Source organism: Agelaius tricolor, unplaced genomic scaffold, assembly GCF_023055355.1.
Source record: "Agelaius tricolor isolate 1412-34295 unplaced genomic scaffold, bAgeTri1.0.p SCAF_5, whole genome shotgun sequence".
Lineage (NCBI taxonomy): Eukaryota > Metazoa > Chordata > Aves > Passeriformes > Icteridae > Agelaius > Agelaius tricolor.
Window position 1 is genome coordinate 55,462,527 of NW_027269265.1, and position 18,703 is coordinate 55,481,229.

At 45.6% G+C, this 18,703-nt stretch overlaps 1 protein-coding gene across 1 annotated transcript in view; it reads right to left on the minus strand.

Moving 5' to 3' along the window:
- The window catches only part of ANO1 (anoctamin 1), a 70,790-nt gene extending 52,891 nt beyond the window's left edge, over positions 1-17,899 (minus strand). Inside the window, exon 1 of the mRNA XM_071428365.1 lies at positions 17,785-17,899. Within this exon, the coding sequence (XP_071284466.1) occupies positions 17,785-17,842 (58 nt within the window). The 5' untranslated portion in view covers positions 17,843-17,899. The remainder of the gene's footprint in view (positions 1-17,784) is intronic.
- Between the last annotated feature and the right edge of the window lie 804 nt (positions 17,900-18,703).

The following is an 18,703-nucleotide window of genomic DNA, read 5'->3' on the forward strand; positions in this document are numbered from 1 at the left end:
AGTTTCAAAAAAAGTTTTGGTGGGGCAATCTGTCATCAGCAGGCTTTATTTTAGATCTATTATCAACTGTCCTGCCATGGCCAGCCTGAAGTTGGCATAGAGGAACAGAGCTGGCATTTACCCCTCTGGGTGCTTTCTTTTGGAGGAATTTGATGGAAATACAAACCATATGTGACCGTACTCGAAGCAAATGAAACCAGTACTTCTGAGTGGCCTGACACTGCACAGATCCAATACCTAAAATTGTGGAATCAGGGCAGAAGTTTGGGTTTTACACAGTAAAACTTAGGAGGAGTAAACCTGGAGGAGATTCTTCTCTGTAAACATGAGAGCACATCTGACATGGAGATCAAAAGGAGAACTTACACTAATTATACTGAAAAACAATCAGTGCTCCAGAACAGATAATAATGAGAAATGAACACTGCAGGAAACTTTGATGTACTTCTTAGATAACTGTGGTACTTTAAAATTGGATGCAGTTCAAACATTTAAAACATGTCAGTCTGAGATCTACATTTCAGATTGAGAATGTGTTGATGCACATGTAGATTTTAAAATAAACACACGGTGGAGCAGATCACAAACATGGATTAAAATTAAAAAAAAAACAAACCCAAACCTCTGCTCTTCAGTTAAATCTCCAGTGTTGAAGAGGTTTTAAAACCACTTCTCCTTCATGCAAGCTAAACCCAAATGCCAAATTTTACTGAAATCTGAATTACTGAATTAATAATTCAGTTTGCAGGCTGGATTGGCTGGGGTGCCTGTTGACTCAGTGCAATTTGAGTCACAGGCACAGCCTAGGTGACACTGCCAGCTCCTGCTCCCACCAGCAGGCACAACACTGAGGGCAGAACGTGTCAGTCCTGATGGAGGAGAGCACAAACCTTTGGGTGTTTCAGCAGGCCATTTGTCTTGCTGATGCTAATGAAGATTTCTCAGGATGGGTAGGTCTGGTTCATTACTACCTAAGCTGTGGGACCAAGCTGAAAAGGTGTTCCCAAGAGCATTAGTAGTGACAGGATGAGGAACACAAAGCAAAAGGACAGAAATTTGGAGACTTTCAGGCTTCTCTAAACATACTTCCTTATGCTCCTGTTTAGCAGTAAAATATTTTCCTGTAACACCCTTCACCAGAAAGTCACCTAAAACAAAATAAAGAACTAAGAAGACAGCTAAAGGCACAACTAAAAAGACAGGTACAGTTTTTCTAAGACTGCAGCTGAATGAAATATGTGAGGAGAAAAGCCACCACAGCGTGGGAAAGAACCATTCCAACAGCACCATCAATCCATCCATTTACACAAGAAGTAATGTCCATGTGATACACTTCATTTTCACTCTCTGCAGCCAAGCCATGGGACATGGATTTTCTCAGTATTATGATGTGACTTTTGCTGGGCATCAAAAAACACACAATAGCCTTCAAAATACCATGAAAATTCAGAAATGCTATTAACAACAAAAAGTGGTTTCCCCCCAGCATTTTCTATTTACATTTCCTGTGGTCTGAAGTTTAAAATTCCTATGAAAGTCCCATCTGGGGGCATGGAGAACACAACTGGAAGAGGTCCACCAAAAAATTAACATAAAGATAAATTTTTAGAGCACTTTCTCTATATAAACTACAAGACAGCACGTTGCTGCCAGGATTACCCTTCAGGAACAATATGTGCCAGCACCTTTTGGACTGTTTATGAAATTGGCCATTAAATTTAAACACTTTGGAGGATGGAGAAGAGCCCGTGGCTCGCTGGTTTTAATTATTTTGCTGAAGGGGGCTAAGAGTGTGAGTGACAGCCCCAGGGATGAGCACAGCACATGGGAACAGCCTTGGACAAAGCTGCTCATGTTCCCTGTTACATCCACACTCCAGGAAGTGGGGCTTTTCAAATCTAACCAAATTACCCAGTGGTCCTCATTAAGCCAGCCAACCTTAAGGACATCTGACCCAGGGCACGGAGTGGGGCTCCAGAGGGGACACGGGGCGCTCTCAGTTGCAGGCATGCACAGGCTTGCTGCCACCAGAATGTCCTGACACGTGTCCATCATGTCATTTTCAAAACAGCTGCTGCCCATGGGTGCTGCTGGAGTGTTTGATTACATGGAATAAGCACTGAGGGCCCAGTGCTGCTCCAGCTCCCACGCTGGGCTCCTGTCACCCCAGGTGACACAGCACAGCTGTCACCTGCAGGGTGGCTCCTTCCTGGTGCCCACACCAGTCATTGCCTGCTGGAGTCCATCCCCTGCAGTGCTTCTAGAGCCAACCAAACACGCAGCAGCACGTGAAATCTGAACATGCAGCACCACAAACATTGGTTTCCTTCCCTTAAGAGGCAAAGGAAACAGCTCTCATTTTATTTTCAGGGTGCAACAGCAGCCGGCACCAAGGAAAACAGAGGCAGAAATACTTTTCTAAAGCCCTTTCCAAAAACATTTGCCATCTGCATGCTGGATGATGGACCATGTCCACACACTGTGTGATTCCAGCAGCAGATTTCAGGGATTTCACATTTCTGAAGCAGTTGGGAGTCAAATATTTTTGCAGCCCGTAATTCTTTCAATCAATTACTGCCTACTGGTTACAGAAATATTAGAAATCCTAGAGTTCATAATTCTTAAGGTCCAAATTCATTATTTGAACACGTAAATCTGCTGAGACAACATGCACCTTCTCCTCTACCCTGAAAAGGATTCCTGGAGCCCGTGCAGCAAACTCCCAGGCAGCAAGCTCTGTTCACATGGAAATGTTAAAGAAGAGCAACAATATCAGAGTGCCCCCTATGTTTATAATTATAGCTTTAATAACATTCCACCTCCTTTCTAATTTTTCCCCCAGGTTCCATTTTTGGCCTGTTCTCAGTGACAGCCTCTCACAGGCATTTCCAAACTACAACACATACTTTGGTGAACTATCAGTTTCACTTACTCCACACTGATTTTTACTTGATGGCATCATTTATTTTTTTCATGGTGGGGCTGTGAGTTATTCCCTCATAAACAATAAAGCATTTAAAGGATAAGTGCTTTGAGAAAGATTTAGCAGGTTTTAGTCATCCAGATACATACCCATCTGTTCACTTTTATCTGGAGTTTTGGATGGGTTAAAGTTATCCATGGATAGAGGAAGGAATGACAGGATTGAAGTTTTAAGGTAATGATTGTAGAGTAAATTAGAGTGGAATGAAACAGCACTACCAAGTCCAAGGAGTGGTAAAGGCTGCATGAAGCAGACTCAATCAATAAGTGATTGATCAAGTGTTGAAGCAAGAGAATGCTGAGGAATGGGGCAAGATCTCCTAATGAGCTAAAGCAGGTATTGCTCTAAGGTCCCTGCTCCTGAAACCACACACAATGGAAAGCAAAGCAAGGGCTCAGAAATGCTGCAGTTATAACCCTCACGGGCCAAGTTCATCATTTTACTGTAGAAATTCAGTGAAGCAAGGTGGGTCTTATCCTCTTTTTCCCACAGAATTTTTTCACCCTATGTCACACTGCTGTGCACCACCACTAAAATGCAGAAAATGCAAAGTGAAACCCTACTTCACACAAATTTTGAAAAAACCCTCAGTGCAAGACATCAGCTGGAGCAGAGCATGATGGATTCAGAACACACTTTGGCTCATGTTTGACAAACCAGCCTCTCAAGCCACGCTTTACCAGCCAGTGTGGGACCCAGAAGTTAGGAATATGGAAGAAAACTCTTCAGGGCTAGGTTATCCTCCCTTTGCTTGGGTCAGACTCCTTGCTCCCCCCTCAGTCACACCTGGAGGCAGCCTGGAGATCCAGCCTGTGGGAATGCACTGATTTCCCACAGAGAATTTCTGTGCCCTCCAAACAGGGTGAGTAAATATTCCCTAAATAAAAATTACCTGTGGATTGTGCCACAGATGTAAAACAAATCAGGCTGTGCAAGATGAGAAGCTGGAAAAGAGAAATCACCCAGATTTGCCCTCTTCCAAGAACTTTTTAAAAAGATCCTTTTCCCCCCAGGTGCAGCCTCTCTGGACCACCCAGATGCTCCCACATGGGTCCAAGAGGATTTTTACATTCCTGGGCACAGCACAAGGCACAGGGATGGGAGCCGGGGGCACATCTCCTACACCCAAGGAACTGACCCTCCAACAGCATCCAGCTGCTCTCTGCATCCATTGCTTCCTTCCCAAACACAGCCAGCTACTTACCCCATATCCCCAAACTTCATAAATAGCTGGGACACTATTGCTTTTTTAAATGAAAATGAGAAAGTAACAGGGAAAAAAAAAAAAAGGAAAAAAAGAAAGAAACTAAGAAAGAAAAAGGACAGACACAAAATTACAAAATTAAACAATCTATCTTAAAATAAACTCTGTGGTATTATCTGTCTCTTGTCAAAAAGTTATTAGGGAATAAAAGTGACAGACTGTCTACTAAGATACATCCCATGACCAAGTGACACACCTAAAACTTGTCAAAGACTTCCCTCTGTTGATGTGTCTGCTTATCCTTAGTGCCCACATGCGTTACATTACTGCATACTCTTGGAGGGTGGGAGCTCTTGATTTATTTGTTGCAGGGAAAGAACATTTCTTTCCCCCACCTGATTTCACCCTTCTGATGTGACAGGTCTTTGTCTGCTCCTCACATAAACCAGAGGAGTCCTCGACTAAAACCAGACTCCATGTAATTATTTTCCCTTAAAAATAAAGTCAATAAAACTGGCAAATATGAACAAAACTGGAACTGATCTATCAAAGAACTGTAAACAAATTTTCCTCCAGAGCACATTCTTCACATTGAGGAATTACTACTGGTCAGTATTAAAAGCAGACAAATGATGTGGTGCTTTGGTGAAAGAGGGGATGAAACAACTCATGTGGACAAGTTACAGAAATGGGAAAAGGAGATGGTGCCTCAGCCCAGACAGCAATTAGCTTTTGGGAACCCGGTGTCTGGTGTCCAGCCCTGCACGTAGGGCCCCTACAGAACATCTCACATCAGAGCTGAGCACCAGGCTCAGCCAGCTCTGCCTGAAAACTGGGCTCTGACCACAGCTTTGATGTGGCTGTGCACTGGGTACGTTCCCATGAAGTTTTAATTCTTGTTAAAACTGCGGGAGGGTGGAGCAAGGACACCAGGAGGGCCCAGGAGAGAAGCGCTGCTCTGGGGGCAGTCTGGAAAGGGTTTCCTCTGCAGTGGAGCCAAAAACATTCAGAGGGATTTAAAAACTGTTTGCAGATGAATATCTGTACTTTTTTTTCTGAGGAGAAACTTTAAATGAAAATTAAACTGAGCAAATAAAGCAAGCTAGAGCTATTGAAATAGAAAGTGTACGGATCATGGGAAGGGGAAAAGAGCAGGAGAAATGCTTCACACTGGAAGGTGCACCCAGGAGGGCAAGTACACAGGAGTTAGAGCCTGAGCAAGAGCAAACTGTGTGTCAGAAACCAGTCTACACCACATCAGCTGGACAGATGGAGAGAGAGATCTTACCTGTTTACATTGCTAAGGCCAGATTCAGCACAAAGATTCATTCTGTTTCTTCATTATCTCCTCTTGGGGAGCAATTGAAACTCTCTTTTCCACACCATGAATATCTACTTTTATTTGCTTTTGTCTCAATGCAACCTGAGTGATGTCACAGTAGCCCAACAACAGCAAAATGTTTCCTTCCCAGTGAGGAATCCATAGGCCAGGGTACCAGAATTCCCTGCCTTCCTGGATGTCCCTCAGAGCATCCCAACACCGACACAGCACTGCTTCACAGGATTCCATCACCCAGTCAACCAAAAAAGAAAAGTGCCTTCAAACATGAAGTGAAGAAAAATCCATCTTCTTTCCAGAAGGAAGTGCAGGGGGCAGCTCAGAGCTGAACCTTAAGAAAAGCCTGGTCACAGAGGGTTTTGCCTTTTAATATGGTTTGGATTAAAATCCTATCTGTCTCCACAGCTTTGATGAAAGTCTTGTTTTCCGTGTCAACCGAGAGCAATGAACTAAAACAAAGAACTTGACACACGTACATGTCTGCAATGTACAAACAACTGGCTGTTTCCATAGAAAAACCAGAGAACAAACTGAAATAACTCTAAAAAAAATGAATTCCTGGTCTTGTAATAAAGGCCACATGGTCTGCTCAAGTGAGCACAGAACTGGAGAGGCAAAACTGATCGGTTTTACTCAAATACCAATAGTGATTTAATCTCTTACTTTGTCTCTTCTTCATCCCAGGACATTCCTGTGCAAACTGCAGGACTCACCCCTTGCTCAGCAGAGCATTGGCAGAATTAATTATTGAGCATTTAATCAAATCAAACAGTGAATGAACATACCCTGGAGTACGAGTTCATGGAAAACACAAAGCAAACCCAACATCATCGACTGAATTTTTGTGGTTGAATCCAAACCTCTTATCTGTACTCACTGGAACCATTCTGGTCTGGGCTGCACACAAACTTATTTTGTACACCAGAGTCAAACACAGTTCAACAAAGCAGAAAATCAACAGAAACACCATTTGGAAGCTGGATATTACAAACACCTCTTGCAAGATTTTGATACCATCAGACTCTAGATTTTGCCCTGATTTGGGAATGAACTGATATTCTGAACCCCATCTTACAAATCCCACAAGCCCAAACTCAACCTTTCCTCCACTGGGCACCACTGTCAGCAAAAAGTCACTGATCAATAATGCTGGCACTGTATGTTCAAGCAAGGAATAGTACTGGCAAAGGCTTTGGATTTGAGCTGAAAACCCATTTAGTTAAGAATATTTTATTGTGGAAAAGCACGTGGAAACAGAAAATAAGTTAAAATGATAAAGAGACCTGAATAGAAAACCCGTGGTTATAAATGGAACAGTCGCTGTGAGCAGACAGTTCTGTACATCCACATCTGCTCCAGTTCAAAGTAGTTCATGTGAACCAGGGGAAGGAACTATTTTTTCCTTCAGTGCTGCAAACCTATCTGCAGTCTGGCCAGGGCACAGGGTAGGAAGAGGGAGAAACCACCATCACTGGCTCAATCCAAGTTTCAATGAGATGGAGCTGTCACCATATAGGGATATAATATAATAGGGATATAATATAATATAATATAATATAATATAATATAATATAATATAATATAATATAATATAATATGGAAAATTGCCTTTCCCTATTTCCCCTCCCATATTAAAACACACTTAGAAGAGAACAGCAACATTTGCAAACACTTGTGGCAATTAAAGCTGTTTGTTTTTGCTAAAACCAGGCTTAACAAAAGCTCTGTTTTTGTTCCTCTGCTCACAGATAGTTTCTGTTTCACAACTGTCCCTTCTGGGGCTGCTTTGATGATAACGTGGGAAAAGCAGGCAGAACAGTTAAACAGGGAAATAAATATATAAAAATAACGGGGCTGCTCCAGGACTCATTCAGGTTCCAGAGGAGCTCAGATTTCCTGCCTGTGGCTAGCTGAAACATTTTATCTACCCAGTTTGGTCTTTGTTTCTCTAATATCCTCTCTTCTCCTTCCTTTGAATCTTAATTTTTTTTTTAAGTAACAAAGAAAGCAGTGGCAAGAAAAATGTGGTGTGAAGAAATAGAAAGAGCACTCAAAAAGGGGTGAAAGCTGGAATTAGCTCCCTGTTTTGCTCTGACAGCAACACCATACTTCAGGGGAAAGACACTCCCCTGTAATAATCTGGTCATGAAAAGTATTTATTTGCCTACTTACGTTATTAAATGACTACACACATACAATACGTGGGATTTAAAAGCTTTTTTTTTTTTTCTTTTTAACATCAGATCAGTTCACATTGAGGTTGAAATATGTTTATAGGGTCCCTGAGTTTATCTGCCACAGGAAAAAACATGAAACTTCCCGCAAACCACTCTGCTCCTGGCGGAAAACCCGCTCAAGTCAGTCAATACCCAGTAATGGCTGGACTGAAATCAATCACAAGCTCCCAGGAACTGCTTCAGCTGGGTTTTGCTTTAAAGACTCAGTGCTGTGACTGATGAGAAGGTGAAATCCTCAGCTACCATTAGACATTGCTTCCAAAGTGGACGGCAAAGCCTCCGCTGGAGCAGAGCTGATGAGAAGCTCCCCGACAGGCAGAGATCTTCAGCTAAAGAATCCTTAAAAACCCTGCCACAGATGCACAGAGAGTGAAGGGGCAGGGCTGGGGTGTCAAATGCTGCTCCTGCCAGGTGGAGAAAGCGCTGTGGAGGGTGGGAAGCTGCTGCAGGTTCCCTGGGACACAGAGGCATGGACACAAGGCACATGGGAGAGTCGCCTGCCCAGCCGCCCACTTGCCACCAAAACCAGGGCTATTTGTACACTTAAGTGCTTCTCTGGATGAGGGCCAGAGGGCACGAGGAATTGCAGGACACAGCCCCCAGGAGCTATTCTGAGAAAATCTACTGAAGAGGGAGAAAAAGGAAAGCTTTTGTTAATTTGTGTTATCAAGGCAACAGAGATCTTGTTTTGGAAATGGTAATCTGGTTCTTTTAACTGAGAGCTTCTCAGCAAGATGCTACAAAGAGAAGTTTTAAAAATTGAATTATTTCATCTGCCATTTAGGAACTATTAGCTTTAAAAGGCTTAGATTTGATTTCTATGCCTCTGGTATGAAACAAAGTTTAAAATCTAAACCAAAACCTGTTTCTGCTCTTCCTCTGATAATTAGTAGATGGTCTTTGGTTTTCATTATCCAGCTATTCATTTATATTGTCAGATGGGCTTAAATGGTTAAGATTAATCAAAAATACTTTATCACAACACACAAGAGACAAGTCATTATGGCACTATAAGAACAGAGACAATTTCTTTTGCTGCCAATGACTTGTCATTATTTTCAGCATGTTTGAGAGAGCAGATTCATTCTCAAAAGAAAATGATCAGCTGCAAATTTACAAAATAAGATATTTAATTTTGAGTTATTGAATTTTATATTTATTTTATATTTAATTTATTTTGAGCTATTTAATTTTTACAGTGCGATGGCACTCCTCAGTCCCCTACAAAGTAAGCAGCAGGGTGAATAAGTTTGGCAGTTCAAACTCCATTTCTGAAGAAAGGAGCACCTAGAACAGTTTCACCCTGTGTGATCTGGGCCAGACACAGAGCACTCTGCTTCTCCTTCCCCTACACAGTGCACAGGGTCTCACCCTGGACAAATGTTCTCTTCTCTCAGCTGGATCCATTTCAAGTGAACTGAAATGACAGTTCTTGTTCTGTGTTGCCTGTCAAACCCATAAATTCAACATTTTCATTCTTTTCATATGCCAGAAGTTCTGCAACTTGAATGCAATGCAAATGGAGTGGTGGGCTATCACAATGTCTCCCTAAAGTTTGTGAAGTCCTCCAAGATCTGTGGATACCTTTAGAAATACCTTCTAAAGCATATTCAAAAGGGCTGGGTCATGATTTTGGTGTTCAGCCTCTTAAGCTGGGAGTTAAAGGAGGCTCTCCTGTGTATCCTTGAGTACAATTGTTCAGAAACAGGATCTGTTCCTATTCCAAAAGCCCAAACATCATCTAACACCTCAGGGCACACGAAGTCAAATATTTCTCCAAACTGGCAGAATGTGAAATCCATAGCAGAGGGAGAGGAGTTTTCCCTGTGAGCTGAAGTGTGTCCTGGCAAGGCACCTCAAGCTGCTCTCTGGTGCCTTTAGCTGGCCTCAGCTTTCTGGCAAATGGATTATTGACAGCAATAAAGATTCAAAGATGAAATAACATCTCAAATCTATGTCCCTATGGCCAATGCTAAACCCTAAAAAACAAATTGTGGCAGCCTGCAAACAAAACCCTGCTGGTACAGTGCTGATACCCAAAACCCCAAAAACCTTGAAATGAAAGTTAAGGATTACTCAATCCACACCCTCTGTACAATCAGTTATGCTGATTATAAAAAACATGGAGTATGTGGACACTCACTCTTCATTATTCTGTTTGCCACTAAGAGAAATACTCCCAAGATATATCCTGGCAAAGGAAATGATGCTCAGCATGTTTCAACTTAGATTACTCACCATTTTTAATGAGTGAACAAAATTACAGCATCTCCTGCTACTGTGGTACAGAGGCAGCCTTAAATTTCACCCAAAGGAGACCTCTACCTAAAATTCCTGATAACAGTAATTTATTTTCAGATCTGTTTAATTCAAATTTATGGTTGGTCTGGGGCAGAAGCATGATGAACTGACTGCGTGCCCTAGGAGAATAAATTTGTGAACATACATTGCTTGAGCTGATTAAAGAAGAGTAAGTGTTGCTTTGGATGTTGGTCTGATGAACCTTAGGGATAGTGTGAGAGGAATAATTGACTGGAATCTCACTTTTATTACTTTAGTGATCAATTAACCTTAAGAATTCCACTTTGAAGGATTTTTTTTTTTTAACTCTTTGCACAGAACTGCAAGGTCTTACCACACTGGAGGCAGATGCAGAAAGCAGCTTTCCCCTGCATGCTGCCCATGCCACGTGTGAGACCCCTGAGGCACAAGCCCAGAGCCAGCCCTCTCCCTCACTGACCCCAGAGCTGCAACTCCCACACCTGGCGAAAATCCTGGAAAAAGCCTGGCTCCACATCCTTACTCTGTGACTCAGGCTCATTTCTGTTTATACTCTTGTGAGCTGAAGAATGATGATGACTAGTAGCTATATAGATAAATAAAGTATATTAAGTCACAGGAAGTAAAAAGGGAAAACCATTAATTTATTTTTAGAAACCTGTTCTTGCCATTCATCAGAAGAAGAAGAACATCCAAAAGTTTGCAGCGAGATACAAGCATCTGGATGGGGTTTGCTGACCACATACCAGCATTCAGACTACTCACAGAGAAGCATTTGCCTTCTTTAGACCAGTCCCAGACTCTGTGCCAGGAACAGAGGATACAGACAATAATGGAGTAATTCCCACTAGCAGGAAAGGGGGCTGTCCCCACACAGCCTACAGCTGCTTGGTCTCCCCCTCCCAGTGCTCCTGCTGTAGATTCCTCCCTCCAGATGCACCTTGGCACCAGCTGGTCCACCACAAATAGGAAATGAATAGGAAGGTGAGTGCTGTCCACACAGCTCCCATCAGCAGTGCCCACAGCAGGTCAAACACCAAGGAAAACATCCCAAGGTCCAGATGGACAGCCCAAGGTCCTGTACCCAGCTGGGGCAATCCCCAGGTACAGGGAATGGACTGAGAGCAGCCCTGAGGAGGGGACTCGTGGCTGCTGGCTGAAGGGAAGCCCAGCTTGAGCTGTCAAGGTGTGCTGGCAGCCCAAAGAGCCAAACATGTATTGGGCTGCCCCAAAACCAGCGTGGTAAGCAGGGTGAGGGAGGGGATGCTTCCCCTCTGCTCTGGGGCCCCAACATGGAAAGGATGTGGATGTGCTGGAGCAACTCCAGAGGAGGCCATGGAGATGCCCCAAGGGCTGGAGCCATCTATGGAGCCAGGCTGGGAGAGCTGGGGCTGCTCAGCCTGGAGAAGAGAAGGATTTGGAGAGACTTTAGAGCTTCTTCCACTGCCTAAAGGGGCTCCAGGACAGCTGGAGAGGGACTTTGGACAAGGGCCTAGAGTGCCAGGACAAGGGGAATGGCTTCAAAAGGGAGGGCAGATTCAGATGGGATATTGGGAAGGAATTGTTCCCTGTGAGGGTGGTGAGGTCCTGAAGCAGATTCCCAGAGAATCTATGGCTGCACCATCCCTGGAAGTGTCCAAGACCAGGCTGGACAGGGCTTGGAGCAACCTGGGATAGTGGAAGATGTCTCTGCCCATGGCAGGGGGTGGAACATGATGATCTTTAAGGCCCTTTCCAACCCACACCACCCTGGGATTCTGTGACCGTGGCGCTGCTAATCAAAACCGAAGAGGTGATTAAATCTGGATCTGGATGCTCAACTCCCAAACACTGCATGAACTCAGGACACCCACACACCCCTTGCTTCCCCTCCTCTTGCTGGTTTTCCCAAAACAGCACCAATCCAGCAGTGGAAACCTTTTGGGGCCAACAGCGCCGCGCCGCACTCGTGGTTGAATTTAACAGGATTTGCATAAAAGCTTCCATCTCTTGTGGCCTGCAGAAGTTATTTTTTTTCTGGGCAGTCATACCACAATCATAAAGTCACACCATATTTTGAAATCTTTGCCTTCCAAAATCCAGGAAGAATTGCAAGGCACGCTCACTGACATGTCGTGTGGTGTGTGGGCAGCCAAGATGCCAAAGTGCAAATGTTCAGACACAAATACTCAGGAGGTTTTTCTCTGACTGTTAGAGCTGCTCTGGACAAGTGTCATTAACAACCCTTACTTCAAAGTAGTAAAAACCCTACAACTTTGAATGATGCTCAGTCCTGAAACTTCCACCTTGGCTCCCTTTCCACTTCTTATAGAACTCCTACAGTATCATGTTGAAAAGTAGAGTTTTAAAATGTATTCAGAGTTCATTATTTTACCTCCATGATGTCACTGAAGTCACTTTTCCTATTCAATTTTTAACAGTGTGTCCTGAATCAGCTCTGAAAATGTAATTTAGTTGCTAGACTTTTCCCTTTTTTCACTAATTGAATGCTGTGAAATGTATTTCTCTCTCCCTGGCACATTTTCTCTTAGTAAACCTTACTTATCAGCACACAGATCCCTAGTGCACATTGCAAGCTTGTTCTGCAAGCAGGATGTCAGCTGACGTCAATGAAGATGTACAAGGGGCACCAAATATTTTGCAACATGTTTAGAAAACAGAGATTTTTCTTGTTTTAGTCTGTACTCATCAGGATACAAATGGAGAGGTAAACCAGCACGACTGGGAGCCAGGAATACATAACTCAGATTGTTGTGTATCACTAATGTCACGATAGAAGTCCAAAAATGTATAGGATATGAAAAGAGCAGTTAGTGCCTGCTAACCACTTAGGCTTTTCATAACAGAGTTCAGGTTTTAAAACTCCCTCAGAGCACTTACAGTTGTGTGGAAAAAGTCATAGGTGTTTGTGTCAGTTTGAAAAAAGAAAAAGGTTCTGCCTTTCAGAGCTGCAGTCTGAAAGGCCATCTCAGTAATTGTATACATTATTAATATACCACTGATAGGAACAAGAATGTACATCCAGGTCCTTGCACAGATAGAGAGCTGCCAAGAATAAATCAGATATGTAGATAAGGTAAGCAGGCAAAGATATTAAAGAGGAATGGCACTGGGTCTGGTGTTACTGCTATCTTTCCATCAGTTCAAATCTGGAAAGAGTTTCTGTAATGGCTGGAAGGACAGACTGCCAGCAGAAGGTCCAAAAAATGTGAGCTGTGGGAGTCTGAAGAAGACAGCAAACACTGGCATGTGGGCCAGCCACAGAGGAGAGGCAGGGACAAGGCACTGGAAAGAGCAAAGCAAGCTGGAACATGGAGCACACGGAGCAGCACAAAGGGCACGGAACAAAGGCGAGGTGAGGACGGAGCAGGGACACGGTTCAGCTGCTGCAGAGAAAGGCTGGAGGATGCAGGGAGGTTAGGGGGCAGGGAGAAGGGCTGGCCCTCCCACCAGGATGTAGTACTACTTTCAGAAACAGAGGGATGAGGGATACAAATCAAAGGCTAAACCAAATAAATAAGAGTCTATTTCCCCGAGGGCGTGCGGGCTCGCCCAGGACGCAGCCTGGTGACTAATGCAGGCCAGCAGAGGAGCTCTGCTTCCTGCACATCCTGAGCCCCACAGACATTGTGGTTGCTGCTAAAAGGCCCACACTGACCATAAATTACCTCGCAGGAACAATGGAGACACCACTATCTCTGTGCTCTTCTCAAAGCACCAGAACAAAGTGGCGCAGTGTTAGTGGCATTGCTCACATCTAGCAGCTGGCACAAGATGACTTAGCACCACTGAAAATAACCCCGTGACAGGGCCCCAGCAAAGCTGCCAACCCCTGAAAATTTGTCATTTGTAAAGCCCCCTCCCCTTGGGATTTGTATCTATGACAGAACTACAAGTCTTGTCCTGATCTCCAGCTTGGCTGCAAACACGGGTGAGGTCGGGGAGGTGAATAACGCCGTGCCAGCTGAACACCTTCTGCAGTCTCAGAAATCACACAGAGCTCTTTCATCCCACTCTGCTGACTTGGCTTTTGTGTAATAAAATGTGAGGCTGTGAGCAGAAGGGCTTTGTCAGAATCCCTGAAAACACTCACAAGAAATAAGGAGAGTGGTGACTTCCATTCCTGGAGCTCACTGAGACAGTGGTGCACCTACGTCATGACCCAACAATTTCTACATGAAATGCAAGTTTTGTCAGTGTGGATACTTCCAATTCCCAATCAACCTGCTTGAGGACACTGCTAAGCACTTCGGACAGGCTTCCCAGATCTCATCCCAGTGCTGACTGCCCTCTGTGGCAAACGTGGGTATTAGCAGAGGAGTCAGCCTTCCGAAGGCACGGGGCAGAGATTCCCAAGTACCTGGACAAGAGGGAGCAGGCTGCTGAGCTCTGTGTCTCTTCCCCCAGGAGCCACAGACCTTGCTGTACAGTGTGATACAAGCAGCTCTTCAGCACTATGATCTTGGTGAGAACAGCTCCTTCCTGCTGGAGAGGTTTCTGGTCAGGGCTAAGATCCCAGGGGATCTCACCCAGGATCCAGCTGTGTAAGATGCCAAACCCAACCCAGTTAATGCCAAGTATCCCCAATAAAATGGGAGTGGGGCCAAACTTGGCTTTCATCAGCCTTTCACACAGTAAAGTCCTCAAGCTTTTCATGCCTATCACAGCCCCTTCCTTTCTTCCTCTCCCCAAAGTGACCCTAATTAAAAGTGAGCCTTGTTTTCCAACCACAGCACATCCCCAAGCGTTTCCTTTTCTCAAAACTGCCAGAACCCAAAGGGTGCAATTCGAGTCAAAAGGGACATTTTTCCCTTCCCCATGCCAACAAACACTGCTGCTTCCCAGGGCTACTCTGCTGCCAGCCTTCTGTTTTGGCACATTGCTCTCCCCCATATTTCACATCACGCACGCGTGCAGCCCCAGCGTGTGGCCCCAGAGCTCCCCACCTTCCTCCCAGCACATCCACCACATCTGGCTCCACCATGCCCTGTTTCCCACACCCTGGTGCCCCATCAGAGCTCCTAGGGACTGCCAGCCTGGGGCAGGACAGGGAATGCTTCCCCTGGCATGTGCCTGCACCAAGTCAGAGCCGCTGCCCTGGCCGCGTGTGCGCTCACCCCAGGAATTAATAAGTTATTACGAGAAATTAAAATATTAAGTTCATGATGTGCATGACTGCAAGTTACAGATCTGGAGAAGAAGTCCTAATTAAATCAATACAGTTATTAGTCCCTTGTCATCTCTGATTAATTATTAGCTTAATATGCTCCATCATTTTCACTGTTAATGGAAAGAGCTGCAGTGCTACCAGGGGAAGCAGGGCTGTACACACCAGAAACCTGTGGAGACGTGCTAGAACTCCCAGCTCTGGGCTGAACAAGGTCTTTCAGAGAAGAGAAGAAGAAACATTTCATTTTTGGGGGTGCTCATCTGACAGCATTTAAGTTTGTTTCCAAAGGGGGCACATGTTTGCTCAGGGGATTTTTGACTGCTGAAAGGTTAAGGGGTAAAGACTTGACTTTCTAAAGCTGGGCTTAGTCCCAGGCACTTGTCCCGGTGCCTCCAAGCTTTTCTGTGCAGTGACAGGATATCACCACAGTCCTTTAAGGAGCCAACATGCCCCTGCCTTGCCCCAGAGCCCACCCCAGTTGTGACCCTCACCCCATCCTCACCAGATGCACTCATTAATTCCCCCATGCACAGAGAAGGAGTGGGCACCATAATAAGCTGGCAGGCATCAGCTGTGGAGCCCGGCTCCTCAGGGCACAGATGTAGCTTGGGACACCTGTCCTTTCATGCCACCGACAGGGCCAAAAATAATGTGCTGAGCTCACTTTTCTCCTTGGTAGTGATAACTGAAACAGTACTTTGGATTTAGGCAACAGATAGTATCGACCCAGAGCTCAGGGGAGCACAGCTTCCCTTTTGCTTTCCTGTCCTACATCATCCCTTCACTGTGCTCAACTTTTTCCTAACTCCTTGCAACGAGCAGGTTTCCTTTGCTGTCTGCAGGAGGATTTTTTTTTTAAGTGCAAAAACTTCAAGGATGTGACTTCACAGCAAGTCACAAAGTGAATTTGTACCACAAATGCTGCTATGTCATTAGACATGAGCTTTGTTTGAGAAACAGCTTTTACAAACAAGCTCTTTTGGATAGGTTATCAACAGAAATACAAACACACGCTGCCGAGAACAACACTGCTCCTTGAACTCATCAATGAATTGTTCATGCTGCTAAGGGGTGATTCACTAAATTAAATAATGTCACTGTAAAAGACTCTGCTTCTCAAAGATAAAAAGTCACTCAAAGGATTTCTCAGGACTCTCACCACCACCCTATTGCTGCGATTACCTCATGATCAATTGCCGCCTGCCCCATGAGTAATGGTAGTTCCTAGTGCCATTTCACCATTTAGTCCTCTCACTGATATCTCTGTTAATGTACTGCCACAACACTTCAGCTTCCCATGATCTACCTGCCTTCCACTGCAGTTGTGCAAAGATGGAGCTCCTTATTTCCAGGAAGAAGTTAAGGCGGGACAACCAGTGTCATGCAGAAACCCTGTCCCCTGCTCCTTATAAAAAGCCCACCTGTTTTGTGCCAGACATGAAAGAAAAAAGTTTAAATTCTGAGTGCTCTGGCCAGCTTAGGATTGATGAGTAAACAGCATTTCTTCTAGAAATGGGCTGAACTCCAGTGAAATATTTGGCTATTTAATGAGCAGGCTCTAGGATAATGGTTTTCGTGGGAATCCAAAAAGTGGGAGTAAAGAAAAGGGCTCCCCGCGCTATTCTTAGCTGCAAACAGCTAGATTTGGAATTTTGATTGTAAAGCATGGAATTTATAAATGGTGCCATGCTAAATTTACTTCATTTGTATACAATTCAGCCGGATAATCAGAAGTGTTCCAGCATGTTCCTGGTTAGCATCTCGGTTCTGGTTTTATTGTCTCCAAGCTGGTAGAAAAAATGCGCCCAGTAAATAGTGCTTGCAAAATTTGTGTCCCAGTGCGTGTGCACGAAGGTTTTCTATACAGAGATTTTATATAAATGCGCATGTGGGTGCACATGCATGCACACAGACACCCAGCCGTGATTTATTTCTAGAGGGAAGCCAAGGAAATTCCCACCCCCTACCATTTAAACGATCTGCTCTTTGGCTCCAAACATTCTGCAACTTCTCAGCCAAGGAATGTATTTTCCCCTTCCAATATAGATAATTTATTTTGCTGAGCACATTAGTTAATGATAGCGAGCTACATGATTTAGTCAGTTCTGTAAAAACATTACTGACAATCTCAGACAGATCCATTTCATTTAGCAAGTTGTTTTTTTTTTTTTTTTCAGCTCGTCTTCCTCAGCACGGTGTGAATTAACAGCAATCATCAATTCAAGGATTTGTCACATATACTTCGTACTCCGGCAATTTTTCATAATTAGATTGGCTTCCCGCCGTTAGACGAGCTTTTAATTATGATATTAATATAGGTTAAAAGGACTTTACACTGCTTTACGCTTCGGGGGGCGGGAGGGGGGGAAAGCGGGAGGTGGGAGACGAGCTATTTCATTTCACCGGTACTCCGCGCCGATTATTTCGGGATTTTTAAAAATAGTCGATGAAACGCTAATAATAAATCCCTTATCGGGGCAGCCGGGGCGCTGAGCCCGTCCCCGGCCGGGCAGGAGCGCGCCCCCATCCCGCACCTTCCCCAGCGCAGCGGCGGCGGCGGCCGAGACTTACGCGGTCCCCAGGGCGCGGCGGCCGGCAGCCTGCGCAGGTGGATCTCATCCTTCTCCATCGCCCGTCCGAGCTCCGCAGCCCGCCTGCCACTTGGTACCAAAGTGAACTTGCCAGGATCCCTCCTCCCGCCGCTCCTCCTCCTCCTCCTCCTCCCTCGTTCCCCCCTGGCTGCCGGGGCGGGCGCGCTGCTCCGGGAGCGGCTCCGCGCAGCGCCCCGCCGCCCCCGGGCACACTTTAAATACGAGCGCCGGGCGCGCCGGAGCGCGGCCCTCCGCGGGGAGCCGGCCCTCCTCCTCCCGCCCTGCCCTTCCCGTCCTTTCCTCTCCCTTCCCTTCCCTCCCCGGTGACGCCGCGGCTCTCCCCGCCCGGCCGCTCCCGCGCAATCCCCGCGCGTACCTGCGGTGGCAGCGGCGGCGGCGGCGGGGCTGACCTTGGGCGCGGGGCGGCGGCGCCGGAGCGACGGCGGCAGCTGCGGGCGGGGACAGCGCGGAAAGGTCAGCGCGCCCCGCACGGAGGAACCCCCGCGCCGCTTCCTCGGCCCTGTTGGTTTTTTGGTTTTTTTTTTTTTTCTTTCCCCGCACTTTCCCGTTTTTGCCGCGGTGAAAAGGAAAAGCCAGGCTGGGTCTGCTGTGCTAAAGCCCCGGGATCGCTCTCCCCTTGTCCGAAGTGCGGGCTGGACGCTGCCCGTGTTTGTCAGAGCCGCGGTGGGAAAGGTGACGAGATTCCCAGCTGGGAGAGCGGGGTTAAAGTTCTCCGTCCCGCCAGGGCAGCCGAGTCCCGGGAAAGCTTCTTCTCCCAGGTCTGGTCCAGGAGGGATGCTCTGAATGTAGCCCTAGACACCAACAAGCTCGGGCCCTCAAAGAACACATTTTTTAAACTTTTTTTTTTAGAAATGTGAGGTATAGAATAGCTGGCACTC